This window comes from Malania oleifera, chromosome 3 (genome assembly GCF_029873635.1).
Source record: "Malania oleifera isolate guangnan ecotype guangnan chromosome 3, ASM2987363v1, whole genome shotgun sequence".
Classification (NCBI taxonomy): domain Eukaryota; kingdom Viridiplantae; phylum Streptophyta; class Magnoliopsida; order Santalales; family Ximeniaceae; genus Malania; species Malania oleifera.
Window position 1 is genome coordinate 22,899,613 of NC_080419.1, and position 17,984 is coordinate 22,917,596.

At 37.5% G+C, this 17,984-nt stretch overlaps 1 protein-coding gene across 2 annotated transcripts in view; it reads right to left on the bottom strand.

Annotated features, from left to right (window-relative positions):
• LOC131152419 (cullin-1) overlaps positions 1-17,774 on the bottom strand; it is a 40,051-nt gene extending 22,277 nt beyond the window's left edge. The window contains exons 1-3 of one of the 2 annotated variants that reach the window (XM_058104289.1): positions 17,610-17,774; positions 16,842-17,014; positions 16,620-16,719 (exon numbers count right to left, since the gene is read on the bottom strand). In XM_058104289.1, coding sequence (XP_057960272.1) covers positions 16,620-16,719; positions 16,842-16,981 — 240 coding nt within the window. In that variant the 5' untranslated portion in view covers positions 16,982-17,014; positions 17,610-17,774. The remainder of the gene's footprint in view (positions 1-16,619; positions 16,720-16,841; positions 17,015-17,609) is intronic. The other variant, XM_058104288.1, reaches the window with a different exon arrangement.
• Positions 17,775-17,984: the final 210 nt, after the last annotated feature.

Here is a 17,984-nt window from a genome sequence, read left to right on the forward strand (position 1 = left end):
GAAATCGAAATTTAAGACCTTGGCAAAACTAGGCATACCTCTCCTTCTTTGGAGACTTTCAACACTATAGGTGTTTTGGTAAGGGAAGGAAGGGAAAGCTCCGTAGCAGTGCATTGTTATGGCAATCATTTGGTGTGTTTGATTAGAGAGAAATTAATTCCCAAAGGCCTCTACAAAACCAAGCTTAGAACCCAATTCCAACTTCATATTTGAACCCAAGGGGGTACAGCAGAAATCTAGGAAATGGATTTCCAAGGACTACTATGGATAAATTACCACCTAATTAGCATCCTAACAATTCTAGTCAATACCAAACTAACTATTTATCTCTTTGAACCAAAGGAAATTAATTTCCTAAAATGTCATTACCATTTTTCCACTAGAGCGGTGTTCCTAAACACCAAATTACTAAGATCAAAACCACATCAGGCTTGCAGCCTACAAACTAGCTCTTGACTAACCAAACTTTCTCCTAACCCAAACCAAAAGAAGAAATATCTCAATCACCTTTTTCAACCTAACTGCAACAACTGCAGGATTTTTGAACAAAGACGAGAAACTAAGAGGAATGGTAGACAAAGAAGCCTGAATAAAATTATATGACCAACAAGAGAGAGAGAGAGAGAGAGAGAGAGAGAGCACCTTTCCTACTATCATTTAACAGCACTTAAGGTAGTTGAAAAAAATGCCTTCAATCGCATAAATTTGCCAAAAAGGATTCATACAGACAAACCACACATAATGGAACTTAGGCTTCATGTTGATGTACCTTTCCAACTATCAACTATTTAGAAACCTTTAGCAAACACAATCACAAAAAACAATCATGAATCAACCAAACAAGCAAACTTAGAGACCTAGTCAAAAAATTCAAATGACATAGCTTGCTAGAACTAAAATCCACAATAGGAAAGACACTCTTTGATTTGACATAATAATCCTTAAACCCCAATCTTTTTAAAGGACATGTAACAATATATATGTTTTGCACAAAATTGCTAGCAACGACCATGCTGACCATCATACCGAAGACATCTGCAACAAGAGTAAACAAGAAAGAGTGATAAAGCACAAGGTCTTATGCAAACTATTGATCCAGAAATATAAAAATTAAAAAAAAAAAAAACAGTACCTGAGGGCAAACAACCCCTTCCCCCAAAATACATCTCCTTCAACTACAACCAAATCCCTTCCTTTCCAATACTTCATCAAGAAAACTCCAACTCACATGATCATAAGCTTTCTCAAATTCCAACTTGAACACTAGGCCCTTTCTATCCATTCCACTAGAAGCCTCTACAATCTCATTAACCACTAACATAGCATCCAAAATTTTCCTACCCCCAACAAAAGAACTTTGGGTGCTAGGAGTACCTTACAAGTAAAAGAAAAAGATTAGAAGAAAAGCATGGAGATAGCATGGTTATTAAAATCACGATTCGGATCATAGGATCGTACGATACTACAATCCAAATTAACCCAAACGATCCAAGTCGCAACAAAAAGTGGAATCAAGTAGAATCATAAAAGAATCGGTACAATTGTAGAATCGGAATCATAGAGACGTAAGTAGAATCGTATAAATCCTACTTTGTTACCTGGATTGAGCTTCAATAATGGCCCAATACATGTTTTTATTCGCCTAAAGGCCCCAAAAGATTTATGTTTGGGCCAAACTCTTCTAAAACTGGGGCAAAATGGCTCCCAGCTTCCCATCAATGAACAGATTCAGCAGAATCTGCACCTACCTTCCCTAGAGTTTGACACCTCAGTCCTCTACTCATTGAAATTCAGCAACCCAGCACACAAATTTCTCTCCTGTTTTGACAACCAGAGAGCCCTCCATCTGGTGACTGGTGTTTGATCAGCAGCAGGTAGCAGTCTTGCTGTTTGATCAACAGTACTTTGGTGTTCAACAACCAGAGTTCTTGGGGTTCGACAAGAACTCAGTCCTCAGTCCTCTTCCTTCTTTGGTGTTCGACAAGAACACGTCAGTCCTCTTCAGAGTTCTTGTTTGATCAGCAGCAGCAGCAGCCAACAAAAGAGCCAAGCCAGCAGGCCCAGTAGAGCTCAGAGTTATGCTTTGAAACAGATTTGCTTCTTGAAAAGACTCAATATTGAGCACTGTTTTTCTCCTCCTTTTTTTGCTCTTCTTCTTCTTTTTATTGTTTGAATTTTCATTTTATTTCTAACTTCTACACTTACTAAGTTACTAACCAAATTTTTAGTCTTAAAACTTGTCATTAAGTTCCACATATATAAGTTTTTAACATTTATTTTACATTGAAAGTAGACTCTTACGATTCTCGATCCAATTCTACAATTTGATCCTGCAAACCCCTCCAACAATCCCACTTAGAATCCCGATTTTAACCATGGTCTTAAATTTCCATGAAATTGTTGAAATTTCCAGTTTCCATCACCCTCGAAATCGAAATGGCGGTCGATTTCTGTCTTGCATAATTTCAATCGAAATCTCAATGAATCATCACAAAATTTATCGAAATCTCGAAATTTCAGCAAAACTTGACAAAATTTTAACCATACAATGAAATTTTGTTGAAATTCAAATAAGAAATTTAGGAGTGAAAGTGAAATTTCTCTCTTAATTTATTTAATTTATTTTTATCGAAACAAAATATTATTACAAATGCTTTTGAAATTATATGAAAAAAATAAACTTAAAGCAGCATTTTATTTGACCATTTATGTCTAAATTATCATTATTTGTATAATAAATAATATTTAAAAAATTTATGAATTTCATTTGTATTAGCTGAATATGTTTACTGTTCATTATCTTACAAATATGTTTGATACACATACTATTATATTACAACTTTTCCACCTCATACACAACATAGATGTATTTAACTTGTAATATATTAGTCCTAAAACTTACATTATTATGTTTGTTAACCATTCCTAAAGTTTCACAAAGAATTCCATATTTTACTACTACTTTCTGTTATTTTTCAAATCGAAATTTCCGTCGAAATTTCCCTACTTTTGGAGCTTCGAAATTTGAGTCGAAATTGGAATTTAAGACCTTGATTCTAACAACCTTCAGAGATAGTTGACACAATGATTAGTTGATACAATGATTAAAAGAACTTTGCAAGGACCTCGGTAATGATATATATAGTAGAATAAAAGGATTTTAATATAGAGATAAAAGACACAAGGGACACTTACAAATAAAAGTATGGAGATAGTTGATACAGTGATTAGAAGAAAAAATCAACGTAATTTGCCTTCAAGAGAATAAGTGAGTAAGAGAGAAAGCTAGAGAAATTGAAAATTTTGGATTTAGCTTTAGTGCACTAGAAAAGAACAATATAAAAATGGAGTGGGAATCATTGTATACAAAGACCTAAAGATAGTGTAGTAGATGTTAGAAGAGTAGGAGATAGAATCATAAAAATCAGGATAGCTTTAGGCCAAGATATAATTTATGTCATTAGTGATTATGCCCCCTAACTAGGCTTCGCAGAGAACCTCAAAAGACAATTTTGGGAAGATTCAAATAGTATTATATAACGGATATCAAGGTCTGAGAAAACATTCATATGAGTTTATTTGAATGGATAAATTGGAAAGGCAATAAAAGTTATTGAAGGATATATGGAGGCCATGGATATGGAGATAAAATGAGCCTAGTAATATGATTTTAGATTTTTCCATGTCATTAGATTTTTCATAATGAATACTTGCTTTAAGAAGAGAGATGAACAAAATAACCTTGAAGAGTGGACAAAATAAAGGCCAATAGATTTTCTTTCCTTAACTAGGAGGAAATATCGTTTATCATGTAAGGATTGTTAAGTTACCCCAATTGAAAATTTGATCACACAACATAAAGTTTTAGTGTTACATAAATGTACTAAAAAATGGAAGAGAAAAAGTAACACAAAACAATGCAAGAGAACTAGGTCGGGGAAACCAATGAGAGAAAACATAGTAAAATTTAAAGATAAAAATGATAAAAAAAAAAGTGATTGGACAATAGGGGATAAAAAGATGCAAACATTCTCTGGAGTAGGATGGCAAGTTCTATGAAAAAGATAGCAAATGAGGTTTTAGGTGAATATAAAGGAAGATTCTTGGACAATAAAGAAAGTTGGTGGTCAAATCAAGATGTTCAAAAATCTGCAAAGAAAAACAATATCGGTATAACAATCACAAAATTGCAAAAACATAGAAAATTTTGAGAAGCATAAAAAGGCAAGAAAAGATGGGAAAAAAAAAAGACATTAATAAAGCTAATCACAGAGCTTATGATTTATATGCTAGGCTAGATAAAAAAAGGGGAAAAGAGATAAGCTAGTGCTAGAGAAAGAACGTGCAAGCATTTAGGTAAAGTAAAATGTATAAAGAATGGGGATGATAATGTCTTAGTTAAAGAAGACAACTTAAACAGAGGGGCAAAGCTACTTTAATAAGTTGTTTAACAAAAACCAAATTAAAAGCTTAAACTTAGAAGTGACAAATCAGGAAAAAGACTGAAAATTTGATATTTATTTACAAAAGTAGAATAACCAAAGTTAAGATGGCTTTAAAAAAAATGAAAAGTGGAAAATGTATAGTACTAGATAAAATTCCAATTGAAGTTTGGAAATGGCTAGGGGATAATGTAAGTATATGGTTCACAAATTTATTGAACACAATTATAAAAAACCAAGAAAATGCTATATGAATAGAGAAAAAGCACATCAATGCCTATATATATATATATATAAAGGTGATATTTAAAACTATAATAACAATCATGGAATTAAACTTATGAATCATATGATGAAAATGTGAGAAAAGGTAATTGAACAAAGTATAAGGTTAGGAACGAGGGTATCAAAGAATCAATCTGTCCGGTTGCAATGGAATTGTGGGTTATGGTGTTGGGATTGTTTGGAGTGAGCTGGGTTATACCGCAATCTGTAGTGGGACTTCTAGCATGTTGGCAAGGCAGATTTGGTCGTTATCGAAATGGGTTTATTTGGTTGATAGTTCCTCATTGTTAATTGTGGTGTCTTTGTAGGGAGAGAAATAATAGGTGTTTTGAAGATAAGGAAAGATCCATTTCGGACCTGAAGCTATATATATATATTTTTTTTGGATTATCGTGAGAACTCCAGCCATTGACGAGCCACTCTTCGGACCACCCGATGAGGCACCAAACTCACGGGTCAGCGGCCTTCCCCCCCTATTTTTTGGTTGGCTGCTTTGCGAAACAAATCATTTTCTTCTGTTTTTGATTTACTTGATTCTTGTAACTTTTGTTTTTGATTTGTTTACCCCATGTACACTCCGTGTGTAGTTGGTGTTTATTTTTTATATCAATAAACTTATTACTTCTAAAAAAAAAAAGAATCAATTTGATTTTATGTCTAGGAGATTGACAATAAAAGCTATACATCTTTTAGGACAATTAATGGAAAAAATTATGGAAAAGAAAAAGACTTGCATATGATTTTTGTTTGACCTAGAGGAAGCCTATGATACGGTACCTAGGAAAGTTCTATGGTGGATTTTAGAAAAGAAGGGAGTATGTAGTAGGTACATTGATGTCATTAAGGATATGTATGATCAATAACGACTAACTTTAGGAATGTAGGAAGTGAGTTTAGAGAATTTCAAATTATAATAGGTGTACATCAAGGTTCTACTTTGAGTCCTTATCTTTTCCCTTGAATGATTGATGAACTCACTAGGAGTATCCAAATCAAGATCTCATGGTGTACGTCATTAGCAAATGATATTAATTTGATTAAAAAAAGTAGGAATGGAATAGAATCTAAGTTAGAATTCTAGAGGGAAGCTTTAGAGTCTAAAGGTTTTAGAATAGATGGAAATAAGACAAAATATATGAAATGTAATTTCAACCTTGGTAAGAGAAATATTGGAGAAAAGATTGGTCTTGATGGTCAAAAAACTAATAACACTAGAAGATTTCAATACCTAGGATCTATTATGCAAGCGAAAGGAGAAAACAAAGAGAAGATAATATAAAGAGTTAAATCAGGTCAGGTAAAATGGAAGAGTGCTTCACGTGTGTTGTGTGATTGTAGAATACCCCTAAAATTAAAAGGAAAGTACAGAACAGCTATAAGACTAGTGATGCTATATAGATTAGACTGTTGGCCAACTGAGAAACAACATATCCAAAAAGTAAAAGTCGTCAAATGCAAATGTTAAGGTGAATGGATGGTATAACATTAAAGGATAAATTAAGGAACCAATATATTGGCAATAAGTTAGGCATAGCACTAGTAGATGATTAGATAAGGACAACTTAAATGATTTGAGCATTTGAAACGCAGGCCTAATAATACAGGAGGAGCGATCTAATCAATGTTACTGGTAGTAGAAAGGGCAGGGGTAGACATAAGATAACATGGAATGAGCAAGTGAGGAAGGATTTAAAAGCTTTTAAGATGAAAGGAAAAATGTCCTCGATCGTGTGAGTTGGCGAAAAAGGATTCATGTAGTCAACGCCACCTAATGGGCCTTAAGGTTTAATCTGCTCTTGTTGTACAGAAGACACGAGGGAGAACTAGACATCATTCAAGAACAAAGAACAATAGAACTTGACAACAAAACCTAGAGAGAAGCTAAGAAAACAACTTTGTCCCAAAGCAAAGTCAAAGAAGTAAATCAATCTTGAAAATAATCAATCTAGTGCTATAAAAAAAGACAAGTAACCAATCCTAACAAATTCCTATCTTTCCTCTATGCACACAAATCACAAACCTTTCCCTCCCTTTCCCCACCAAACCCCAAAAAAATTGTCATGAAAAATTTACCAGTATAAATAGAGAAACTCAAAAACTCATCAAAAACATCAATCAACTTGGTCCATAACAAACTTCCATTCTTACTGTGTAGAAGAAGGTGAGATTAGTTTCGTTTGAAGACTAACACAAAACACAAACTTAGACTAAGTAGCTTATACAACCTCCTCACTTGAACAAATCATTGTAACAATTTGCTTAGAACTAGAATCAAGTGAATGTCTCAACTCCTTCAAGGGAACTTCACAACTGGGCCTAAACTCTTTCACTTTAATATAGAGATCTTTTTTTGGAAACTAGAGTAATAAAGGTGGTATTCATGCCTTTCTCAATCACCTCATCAAAGAAAAACTCTTGAAAATCCTTCAAGAAATCCACTTTCACTTCATCCCAGCAATCCTAGAAAAAAGAGTGTATACTATCTTAGCTGCCCATGATTATCTTCTCTTCTGCAAGGGCTACTCCTTGCTTACTACATATAAAATCATTTCTCAATTTATTTTTAAGCTCTGTGTTAGAGAGTGACAATGTAATGGGTAAAAAAGGGAGAGAGATACAACTATAATTGTATTCTCCAGGGATTTGGAATGAATATATGATTATCTATGTGATCGTTTGTATGATTATTCTCTTGTTGTTGAATTATATAAGTAGTCCCTTTTATTGTGGTGTTTTGTTGTCTTGGATTGTGATGTCTCTGATTGTTATAGTCTTATTCGGTGTATAAGAATATATTGCTCGTGTGATATCCTAATGTTCCTTGGTTTTCTTGAGTATTGAGACTCACCAGGTGCTCGTGATTGCAGGTTTGAACGTGTGAGACTTGGCTGACTTGTCGAGGGGGAGCTCTCAACGAGTGTCACACGGCCCTTACTTGAGTCCCATTTTGAGGGTCCGTGACAGTTGGTATTAGAGCACAATTTGTGCGAGCACCATGAGTGGTAATACGAGAAACAAGTCCGAAAAAGTCGAGCGCATTGAGGCGCTTGAGACACAACTTGTAACCCTAGAGAGAACGTGCGGTGAACTCCAAGGGTTGGTGGCAACATTGATAAAAGAGAAAAGCATGCCAACAGAGCTTGAGGCCGCTGAAGAAAACCATAGAGAAACTCTCTATTGGGTATCAAAAGTTGTAGAGAGACTTGAGAAACTTGAAAAATTCATTCCACGTGTGAAATCCCTGGAGAAACGGCCAAGAGAGCTTGAGGCCTTCAAGAAGAGTATCGAGCAGTTGGAAGCCTTTGAGAGTAGGCTGAAACATATTGAGGGCATATTGCCATCTCTTTCGTCCCAACAAGGAGAGCCAATAGAGCTTGAGGTCTCCTTACGGGAGCTAACGGATAATTTTGATTTCCTTGCAGAAGATGTTAAGGAGTCCATTACTACTTTGAAGGAAGATTTGAAGGAGATGGGCAATGTCCGAAGTGCAGTGGTCCAAGTCCAGAGGGATTTACAAGAGATCACTGTGAAAGTGAATGCAGTGGCACAGTTAGACCGAAGGCCGGTTGCAGATCCCATTGAGAGTTTTCGATCTAAGGTACCGGAATCTAAAAGTTTTGGGGGTACGCGAGATGCCAAGGAGCTGGATAATTTCTTCTTTGATATGGAGCACTACTTCACGTGCTCAGGAGTGGATCTAGAAGTGGACCGGGTAAATCTGGCAATGATATACCTGGTAGGGGATGCAAAAGTGTGGTGGAGAACTAAATGGAATGATATTCAGCACAATAGATGTGTTATCAACACATGGGAGGGGTTGAAACAGGCGTTGAAGACTCAATTCTATCTCGAAAATGTGGAGTACATAGCAAAGTGCAAAGTAATGGAATTGCAACAGACTGACTCAATAAGAAGCTATGTACGAGAATACCAAGCCTTGATGTTGGACATTATAGACATGACCGAATCAGACAAACTAATTCATTTTCTTCGGGGTTTGAAGACATGGCCAAGGAATGAATTGCGTCGGCAGGGTGTTAGTGATCTCTCTTTTGCTCTCGCTACTGCCGAACGGTTGGATGATTTTTCAAATAATTATGGGAAGCAAAATTTCCCTACGTCCGCCAATAATAATTCCAGGCCCAGTAAAGTATATAAGCCCACAAATGGGGGAAGGGATAGGGAGACAAATAGTTCTTGGAAAGATAAAAGAGCGCCCATGGTTAAAGAGTGGAGGGGCGGACGAACGGGGGGTGGAGAGCGTCGACCGATGTCCAGTTTTCTTTGCATGGGACCACATCGAGTGGCGGAGTGTCCTGAACGTAAGGCTTTGAATGCTATAAAGGCCCTTCGAGGGGAAACCGAAACCCCAACAGCAACCCCAGAAGAACAACCGAATATGGTGGGAGCATTGAGATTTTTGGGGGCATTAGAGCGTCAAGTAATTAAAAACAAGTCTCAGGAGAAGGGACTAATGTATGTTGATCTACTTTTAAATGGAAAGAAAATCAGGGCCATGATTGATACAGGGGCCACCCATAATTTCATTGCTGATTCTGAAGCTCAACGGTTAGAATTGCAAGTAGATAAGGATGTGGGCAAGTTAAAAGCAGTGAATTCTCCAGCGTTAACCACGGTGGGGGTGGAACCTAAAGTGGCATGCCAAATGGGATCATGGTCTGGAACAATTGATTTCACTGTGGCACCCCTTGACAACTTTGATGTGGTATTGGGGATGAATTTTCTTAAAGTGACACGCTCAATGCCGATCCCAGCTGCGGATTGTCTTGTGATTATGGGAAGTGCACCTTGTGCGGTCCCCGCAGCCTACAACAATTTCAATGAGAGGAAGTTGCTTTCAGCCCTCCAATTCAAAAAGGGAGTAAAAAGGAGAAAATCTTCTTTCGTGGTTCTACCGATAGTCTCAGAAAATGCAGAGGTAGGAAAATATCCACTTGAGATTAAGGAAGTTTTAGAAGAGTTCAAGGAGGCGATCCCGGAACAGCTACCGAGGGTTTTACCACCTCGACGGCAAATTGACCACGAAATTGAACTTTTGCCAGGAGTAAAGCCGCCAGCACGTGCCCCTTATCGAATGGCGCCGCCGGAGTTAGCTGAACTTAGAAGGCAACTGAATGATCTTATTGCAACAAGGTTCATTCGTCCTTCAAAAGCACCTTTTGGGGCCCCAATGTTATTTCAGAAGAAACAAGATGGTAGTTTGCGCTTGTGTGTAGATTATCGGGCACTTAATAAGGTGACAGTGCGCAACAAGTATCCCATTCCACTGATTGCTGATATTTTTGACCAGTTAAGTACAGCTAGATATTTCACGAAACTGGACTTAAGGTCGGGATATCATCAAGTGCGCATTGTTGAGGGAGATGAACTGAAGACCACTTGTGTCACCCTGTATGGAGCATTTGAATTCCTTGTCATGCCTTTTGGGCTAACAAATGCACCCGCTACCTTTTGTTCTCTAATGAATCAGGTTTTTCGGGACTACCTTGATCAATTTGTTGTTGTTTACCTTGATGACATATTGGTTTTCAGCGCATCCTTAGAAGAATATAAAGATCATCTTCGAAAGGTTTTTCAAAAACTCAAAGAAAATCAGTTATATGTAAAAGGGGAGAAGTGTGCTTTCGCTCAAAAGCGTATTAAATTCTTGGGGCATATCATTGAGGAGGACCAGATACGGATGGATTCAGCTAAAGTAAAAACTATCAAGGAGTGGCGAGCACCTACGTCCGTTAGAGAACTGCGATCTTTCTTGGGTCTAGCCAACTACTATCGAAAGTTTATAGAGGGGTACTCCAGAAGAGTTGTATTGTTAACAAATTTACTAAGGAAGGGGGTACCATGGGGGTGGTCAAAAGAGTGCCAATTAGCATTTGTTGAATTAAAGGAAAAGATTGTAGGAGATTCTGTGCTAATCTTTCCTGATGTGACAAAACCGTTTGAAGTGCAAGTAGATGCCTCAAACTTTGCATTAGGGGGAGTTCTCTTGCAGGAAGGGCATCCAGTTGCTTTTGAAAGTAGAAAATTATCGGGTGCCGAACGGAACTATACAGCACAGGAAAAGGAGCTTCTCGCAGTGGTACACTGTCTTCGGGTGTGGAGGCACTATCTCTTGGGGTCCAAGTTTGTGGTAAAAACCGATAATGTGGCAGTTACTCACTTTTTGTCACAACCTGGATTAACGTCAAAACAAGCCTGTTGGCAGGAGAAGCTAGCTGAATTTAATTTTGATTTTGAATATAAAGTAGGGAAGATGAATGAAGTGGCCGATGCTTTAAGTAGAAAAACTGAATTGGCAGCATTGAAACTCATCAGTCATCTATCAACTAGTAGGGTGGCGTTATCTTTGAAGAATCTTATCAGGGAACATTTAAGTACAGACTAGCAGGCGCAGTCCCTGAGCACACTAATAGAAGAAGGAAAAACTCGACAATTCTAGGTAGAAGATGGTCTGATTATGACTAAAGGCAGGAGAGTCTATGTGCCCAAAGCGGGAAACTTGAGGAAAACCCTACTAAAAGAGTGCCATGATTCATTGTGGGCTGGTCATCCGGGATGGCGAAGAACTCACGCATTGATTACACAGGGGTATTATTGGCCGAATTTGCAAGATGATGTGATAAGTTATACCAAAACTTGCTTGATCTGTCAAGAAGACAAGGTTGAAAGAAAGAAGACCTCAGGCTTATTGGAGCCATTGCTTGTTCCTGCCAGGCCATAGGAGAGTGTCTCTTTGGACTTTATTTCCTCGTTGCCAAAAGTAGAGGAGTATGACACAATTTTGGTGATGATTGACCGGTTCTCAAAGTATGCAACTTTCGTACTAGTCTCGAAGCCATGTTCAGCAGAGAAGACAGCTCAGCTATTCTTCAAGCATGTAGTGAAATATTGGGGTGTTCCAGAAAGCCTAATCAGTGATAGGGATGTTAGATTCACGGGGGGATTTTGGGGTGAACTCTTTCGCTTGATGGGTTCAAACCTTAATCTATCCACCAGCTATCATCCACAAATAGATGGTCAGACCGAACGTTTTAATGGGATGCTGAAAGAATACTTGCGACATTTCGTTAACTCCAATAAGAAGAATTGGGTTACTTTACTGGACACGGCACAATTCTGTTTTAACTCCATGAAATCTTCTGCGACTAATAAAAGCCCTTTTGAGATCGTGACAGGTCAGCAACCAACTCTCCCGCACACTCTGGATGGTCCATACAAAGAAAATTGCCCAAAAGCATACCAATTCACGAAACATTGGTTGCAAAACATCGAAGTCACTAGAGTTCAGTTAGAAAAAGCATCGAAGCGCATGAAGAAATGGGCTGACAAAGGGAGACGACCGCAACAATTTGAAACTGGAGATCTGGTTCTTGTAAAAGTGCCGCCGAAGACATTTCGCTTTCTTCGCAGCAAGGATAAAAGGTTGTTACGCCGCTACGAGGGTCCAATTAGAGTGATCGAGAAGGTGGGACATGCATCTTATCGGCTTGAGCAGCCCGAGTGGATGAAAAGCCACAAACGTCCAGTTCATCCTGTGTTTCATGTAAGCAATTTAAAGCCATTCCACACAGATGAAGCAGATCCGCACCGACAAAAGCTAAGGAGATCAACCATTTCCAGAAGGCAGCCTATCAACAAAGAAGTCCAGGAGATCATTGCAGACAGAGTTGTCAATGCAGAAGGTCATCAACAACAGCAATTTCTAGTTTAGTGGCTGGGGCTGGGGGAAGAAGAGAATAGTTGGGAACCCGCAGCAAACCTTCAGCATGCCATACAGAAGATTGAAGATTTCAGAAAATTGAAGACAATGACATCAACTTCGACATCAGAAGAGTGAGACAGCCTTCTACAACACATCGATGAGGGCGTCGATAAAATGAGTGGGGGAGGATGTTAGGGAGTGACAATGTAATGGGTAAAAAGGGGAGAGAGATACAACTATAATTGTATTATCCAGGGATTTGGAATGAATATATGATTATCTATGTGATCGTTTATATGATTATTCTCTTGTTGTTGAATAATATAAGTAGTCCCTTTTATTGTGGTGTTTTGTTGCCTTGGATTGTGATGTCTCTGATTGTTATAGTCTTATTCGGTGTATAAGAATATATTGCTCATGTGATATCCTATTGTTCCTAGGTTTTCTTGAGTATTGAGACTCACTAGGTGCTCATGATTGCAGGTTTGAACGTGTGAGACTTGGCTGACTTGTCGAGGGAGAGCTCTCAACGAGTGCCACACGGCCCTTACTTGAGTCCCATTTTGGGGGTTCGTGACACTCTGCTGTCCATCCATCTTAACATCCTTATTGTGGCTACATTCACCTTTTGGGTAAGTTTTTCCTTAGTTGTCCAAACAGTTTGATCCTTAGTTGTGCCATTCTGCAAGTCCTTCCCTTAGTTACAGGTAACTTACAATCAGATAACACAACAACTGTACTTCTCCATCTAACCCAACCTGTAACTCTATGTATCACTTTCACAACTTCTTTAACTTCTCCTTTTGTTTGTATAACAGACCCAAAGCAACAGAATCTACCACTAGGAATTTCTTGACCATCATGTTTAACACTTTCTTCATCAATCATCCTGGAATCACTGAAACTCAATTCCATTTTTTTGGACTTCCAGTCCTGAAACCTTGGGACATTCTAGAGCTTCCCTCTATATAGCTTCTGTTCCACATCTAGTTTCATTTATTAAGACAATATCATCTGCAAGCAACATACACCAATCTTCATGCATAACCTATTAAAATTTTGCATTGTTGATGAAGAAATCTTGTAAAATGTCATAATGAGCCTCTTCTGAATTGCGCAAATGAAAGCAAGAGAAGGAAAATAAAAAAGTGAGAACTACTTTAACTAAAAAAAAAATTTAAGAAATTCTTGGCAAAGAGAGGAAAAACCAAATAAGCTCAAATTTGGAACCTATCTGTAACCTCAAACAACATAAAAGAAACAGATTTCCAATAAACAATTCTAAAACAATCCAAATGACTCCGGCTTGATAGGTTCCAACGTGAGAGGAGCCTTGAGCACCCAATTACCTATTCAAAAAGAAATTTCCGATTTGCACATTGTATGCATACAGAGCATAGAGAAGGATTATGTGAGCAAATACAGAGTTTCTATTTTGTATGACTATTATTCATGGGAAATTTTAAAAAATAAAAAATGTGCTACACTGAAGTAATTGTTAAATCCTGTATGAATGGAAAAGTATTCACTATTTCTCTCTCCAATATTGAGTTAATCCATGAAGGTAAAAGGATGTTAAAACATTAACATGAAGTTGAGTTTCATACATCAAGCTGTTGTGCAGAGGGTATGTGACGGAGAACCACCTATGGAGAATTTTAGGCACTTATATTGTAGCAATAGATTTAAGAATTAAGCATTCTATTAAGTACGGAAAATATAGTTATGTCAAAAATTCTAGTTGACTTAGGGTTACCTTGGGTAGCTCTCTAATGATTTTTTGCAAATATATATTAAGAGAAGAATGAAATTGGAATCTACTGAAGTGCAAGAGATTCTTAAAATAGGCACACAAAAAAAAAAAAACGATCAATATTAAAATAAGAAAACTACTCTTTAAACCCTTTTCATCATAGTTGACAGCAACTCTGCCAATTCACATAGGCCGTTCTTTCTTTGCTTTTACCATCCAAATGAGCTTCATTCCCTCCAGGATCAGCCAGCCACAATCCCATCTTCATTCACCCCAGGAGGGTTCTTAAAGTTTTTTAGATAACAAAAAGATAAGAATGAAATTACAATCAAGGAGAGTGCAAGAGATCCTTAAAATAAAAAAGAAGGGGGAGGAAAAAGGCAAAAACAAGAAAAGAAACCTATCAAAATCTAATTAAGAAAACCCCTCTTTAGAACCTTCCCATCATAGTCGACAGATCACTGCAAATACACCAATTTACACAGACAATTCTTTAATTTTTTTATTTTTTTTACTACCATCCAAATGAGCTTCATTCCCTCCAAGATCAGCCAGCCACAATCCCATCTTCATTTCCTCCAGGATCAGCCAGCCACAATCCCATCCATCTTACTCAACAATTGTCGAGCTTTGATGTCTTTTGCACAAAACTCCTACACGAGAGTGGGTAAAATCCCATCCCTACACTAATTACCCATCGGCAGCTCTTTATCCAAACCATCCTCCTCAAAAAATAGATATATCTTCCAAACCTTCAAGCAGAGATGGTGGCACATGAGAAATATCCCCAAGCCAATCAGATGAATTAGAAACATATTCTAATTGTTCACGAACTCAATACAATAATACACCTCCATCATAGGAAAAATCACTTTCAAACTCACTATAATCTTCTAAAACATCATCCCATTCCTTTTCCTCCTTAATAAGACGTCCTTCATTTTCCTTCTTCTCTGAGCCTATCTTAGAACAGTTTTGAGACTCCTCAATATAAAAAGTCCCATACATATTTCTTTTTAGAAACCTACAAGCACATTAGAATTCATTCAATTATCAACAAAAGACCTTTTCTTACCTAGCCTCTACTGCCTCACAGTCCAATGGCATATACACCTTAGAATCATCAGCCTTACCACACACCTTGTTAACCTTTATTTCCACATTACCTCCCTCAGATCTATGCTCCATCTCTGAAAGCAATACATTGCAAACTCGATTCTTATTCTGAATTCCAGCAAACTGAAGCTCCAGCCTCAGCAAAGAGCTTCTGCAACCAGCAGCCTCCTAATAAAGCCCTCTGGGCACCTCTTCAGTATTATGCCAATTTCTCCTTCCAGCGCCAATTTTTTGTAATAATTATTCTGCTTTTAATGCCGGGCGTATAAGTATGCCATATATATATGCATTGTACAGTTAGAATAAAGTTGTAAACTTTGAATTAGATTTTCCCTGCCTTTCTGTCCCCCCATAAGTCCATTCCTTCCCTCCTTTTTCTTTCTTCTCTCTCTTCTCTCCCTTCTCTCCTCCCTCACATTCACCTCCACTCTTCTTCTTCTTCCTCCCTTCTTCTCCTAACTCTTCTGTTTTCCCTTTCTCTTTCTTCTTTCTCTCCAGCCCTTCATTTCCCCGGTTCTCCCCTTCCCTTGCCGGTCTAGATCAGGAGGCTTTGATAGCTAACCATCTCATTCAGCACAAGCCATACACTTCGCCTGTAGGCCCACATATTTATATTCATGAAAAGCAGCAAGCATTACCCGTTTCTGCAAGTGCTACACTATTGGTTATAAAGCCTTTTATCACGTGCCAATGAGGTCTAGAGATCAACTTAAGGCCAAAGGGAGGTCAACAATATTACACCAGTGCCAGAACTTCCCATATGAGAAAAGATAAATCAAACTTGTGACAACAAAAACTGTTTGCATAGAGTTGGGGGCTGGGAATTGAAACTGGAATTCCCAAATCCATATCAAGGGTCCAAATTGTTAGATTCATCAATGAATTTGGTACTGACTTTTAATGCATGAACCCCAAATCTGTAAAAGCAATCGACACTGAAAGGAGAAAAAATTTGAATTCAGCATGATCGCAATTCCCAAGCAGACCAAATGCTGTGCCTCAAACCCAGTCTTTAGTTTCTTACAGAGAGTTCAAATCTAACTTAGTGACATTCTATCCAAGTCTTATAGCTCCCTAGGTGATGCCAGACAGGTTCAGCAAGAATGGGGAGCAAAACTTTAAATATCTGCTACATTACGTGGTTTCCTCATTAAGAACACTGCATTTCAAATTCCTTGAAAGACAAGAAAGATAACACAAAGCTATTTTAAAAGTTCATGCAAATAAATATAAATAAATAAATAAATACAGACACCAAGAAGACAGATAAACATAACAAGCATTAAAAAAGAAACCTCACCGTAGAAGTAATGTACTCTTCGAAAGACTCCCGATATTTATCGTATAGCTGTTGAGAGTAATCATGTGGTGGCTTTTGGGTACACATGTTATAAATAGTTCTATAAATATAATTAAGGAAAATAACTTCCCTATAACACAACATAATTAACTATCAAAATAGATAATACAAAGAAACATTGGACAAGAGCATGCAAATATAAACAACATGAAAATGGGATACGTATAGAGCATCATGTAGTCCTCTGAGCTGAATTGTTGCTCAGGTAGTCCTTCCAGAATATTCTTCAATTTTGTTATACCCTTTTGCATGAACTCCCATCCTTGTTCTAAGTCAATTGTCTTGCGTTCATTCAACGTCATATTCGCAAAATTTCGAACTCCAAATCAGAAAATCTGTAAATTACAACTTCAATGCCTCAGAAAGTACTTCACGTTACCAAACAGGAACCATAAAATGACCCAAGCAATCTTAGCCCAGCAAACAGTAAGCTCCAAAACAAGCAAAAACCCAGAAACCCTAAGAAATTAATTCTGTAAGAAAAACATAAAATAAACCCTCAATCAAGGCACCAACAGCATCTCCCACCCCCTTTCGGCTACAAGATGAAATCCAAAAAGCAAAAACCCTGATGCACCTTTTGGTTGCCGATATATCCTAAGAACAACTAAATGCTCTAAATTTTGCGCTAAATTAAGCTCAAAACGACTGTTTCAAGACTGCAAATGTTTGTCATGATTACTTTTCTCCTCCCAAGGGTTTGTCAACAACCAAAAGGCACTCATTTTCAAATCACGAAATCAAATCGAAGCTCGCAAAAGATCGACAACTTAAAATTCTCAAAACCGGAACCACAACTGAATTCAACAACAGAATTCATCAAAAATCAACAAAAAAATCAGAACAAACGAATTAGATATTCGATTAGACTACAGCCACCAAACAACTAAAATCAAACTCTCCGAGAAAGAGAAAGAGACAGAGACAGACCTGATTCGTGGAGGCGCAAAAACCCTAATCGCAGGAGAGAGCAGAGAGGGGAGAGTTCCGACAGAGCATTGATGAGAGAAGGAATAAACGAGAGAGAGAGAGAGAGAGAGAATTGGAAAGCGGTCTCTTCCGGGTACAAAGTCCTCTCTATTACATTCACCTATTGCATTCACCTCCCCTACATTTATGTTTATATCGAAACCCCCATATTTTCATGATTTTGTGATACAAGGCAAATTTATTTTAATTGTTTTCAGATAAGCCCTCCTTCCTACATTTATGTTTATATCGAAACCCCCATATTTTCGTGATTTTGTGATACTAGGCATATTTATTTTAATTATTTTCAGATAAGCCCTCCGTCGCCATGTTTAT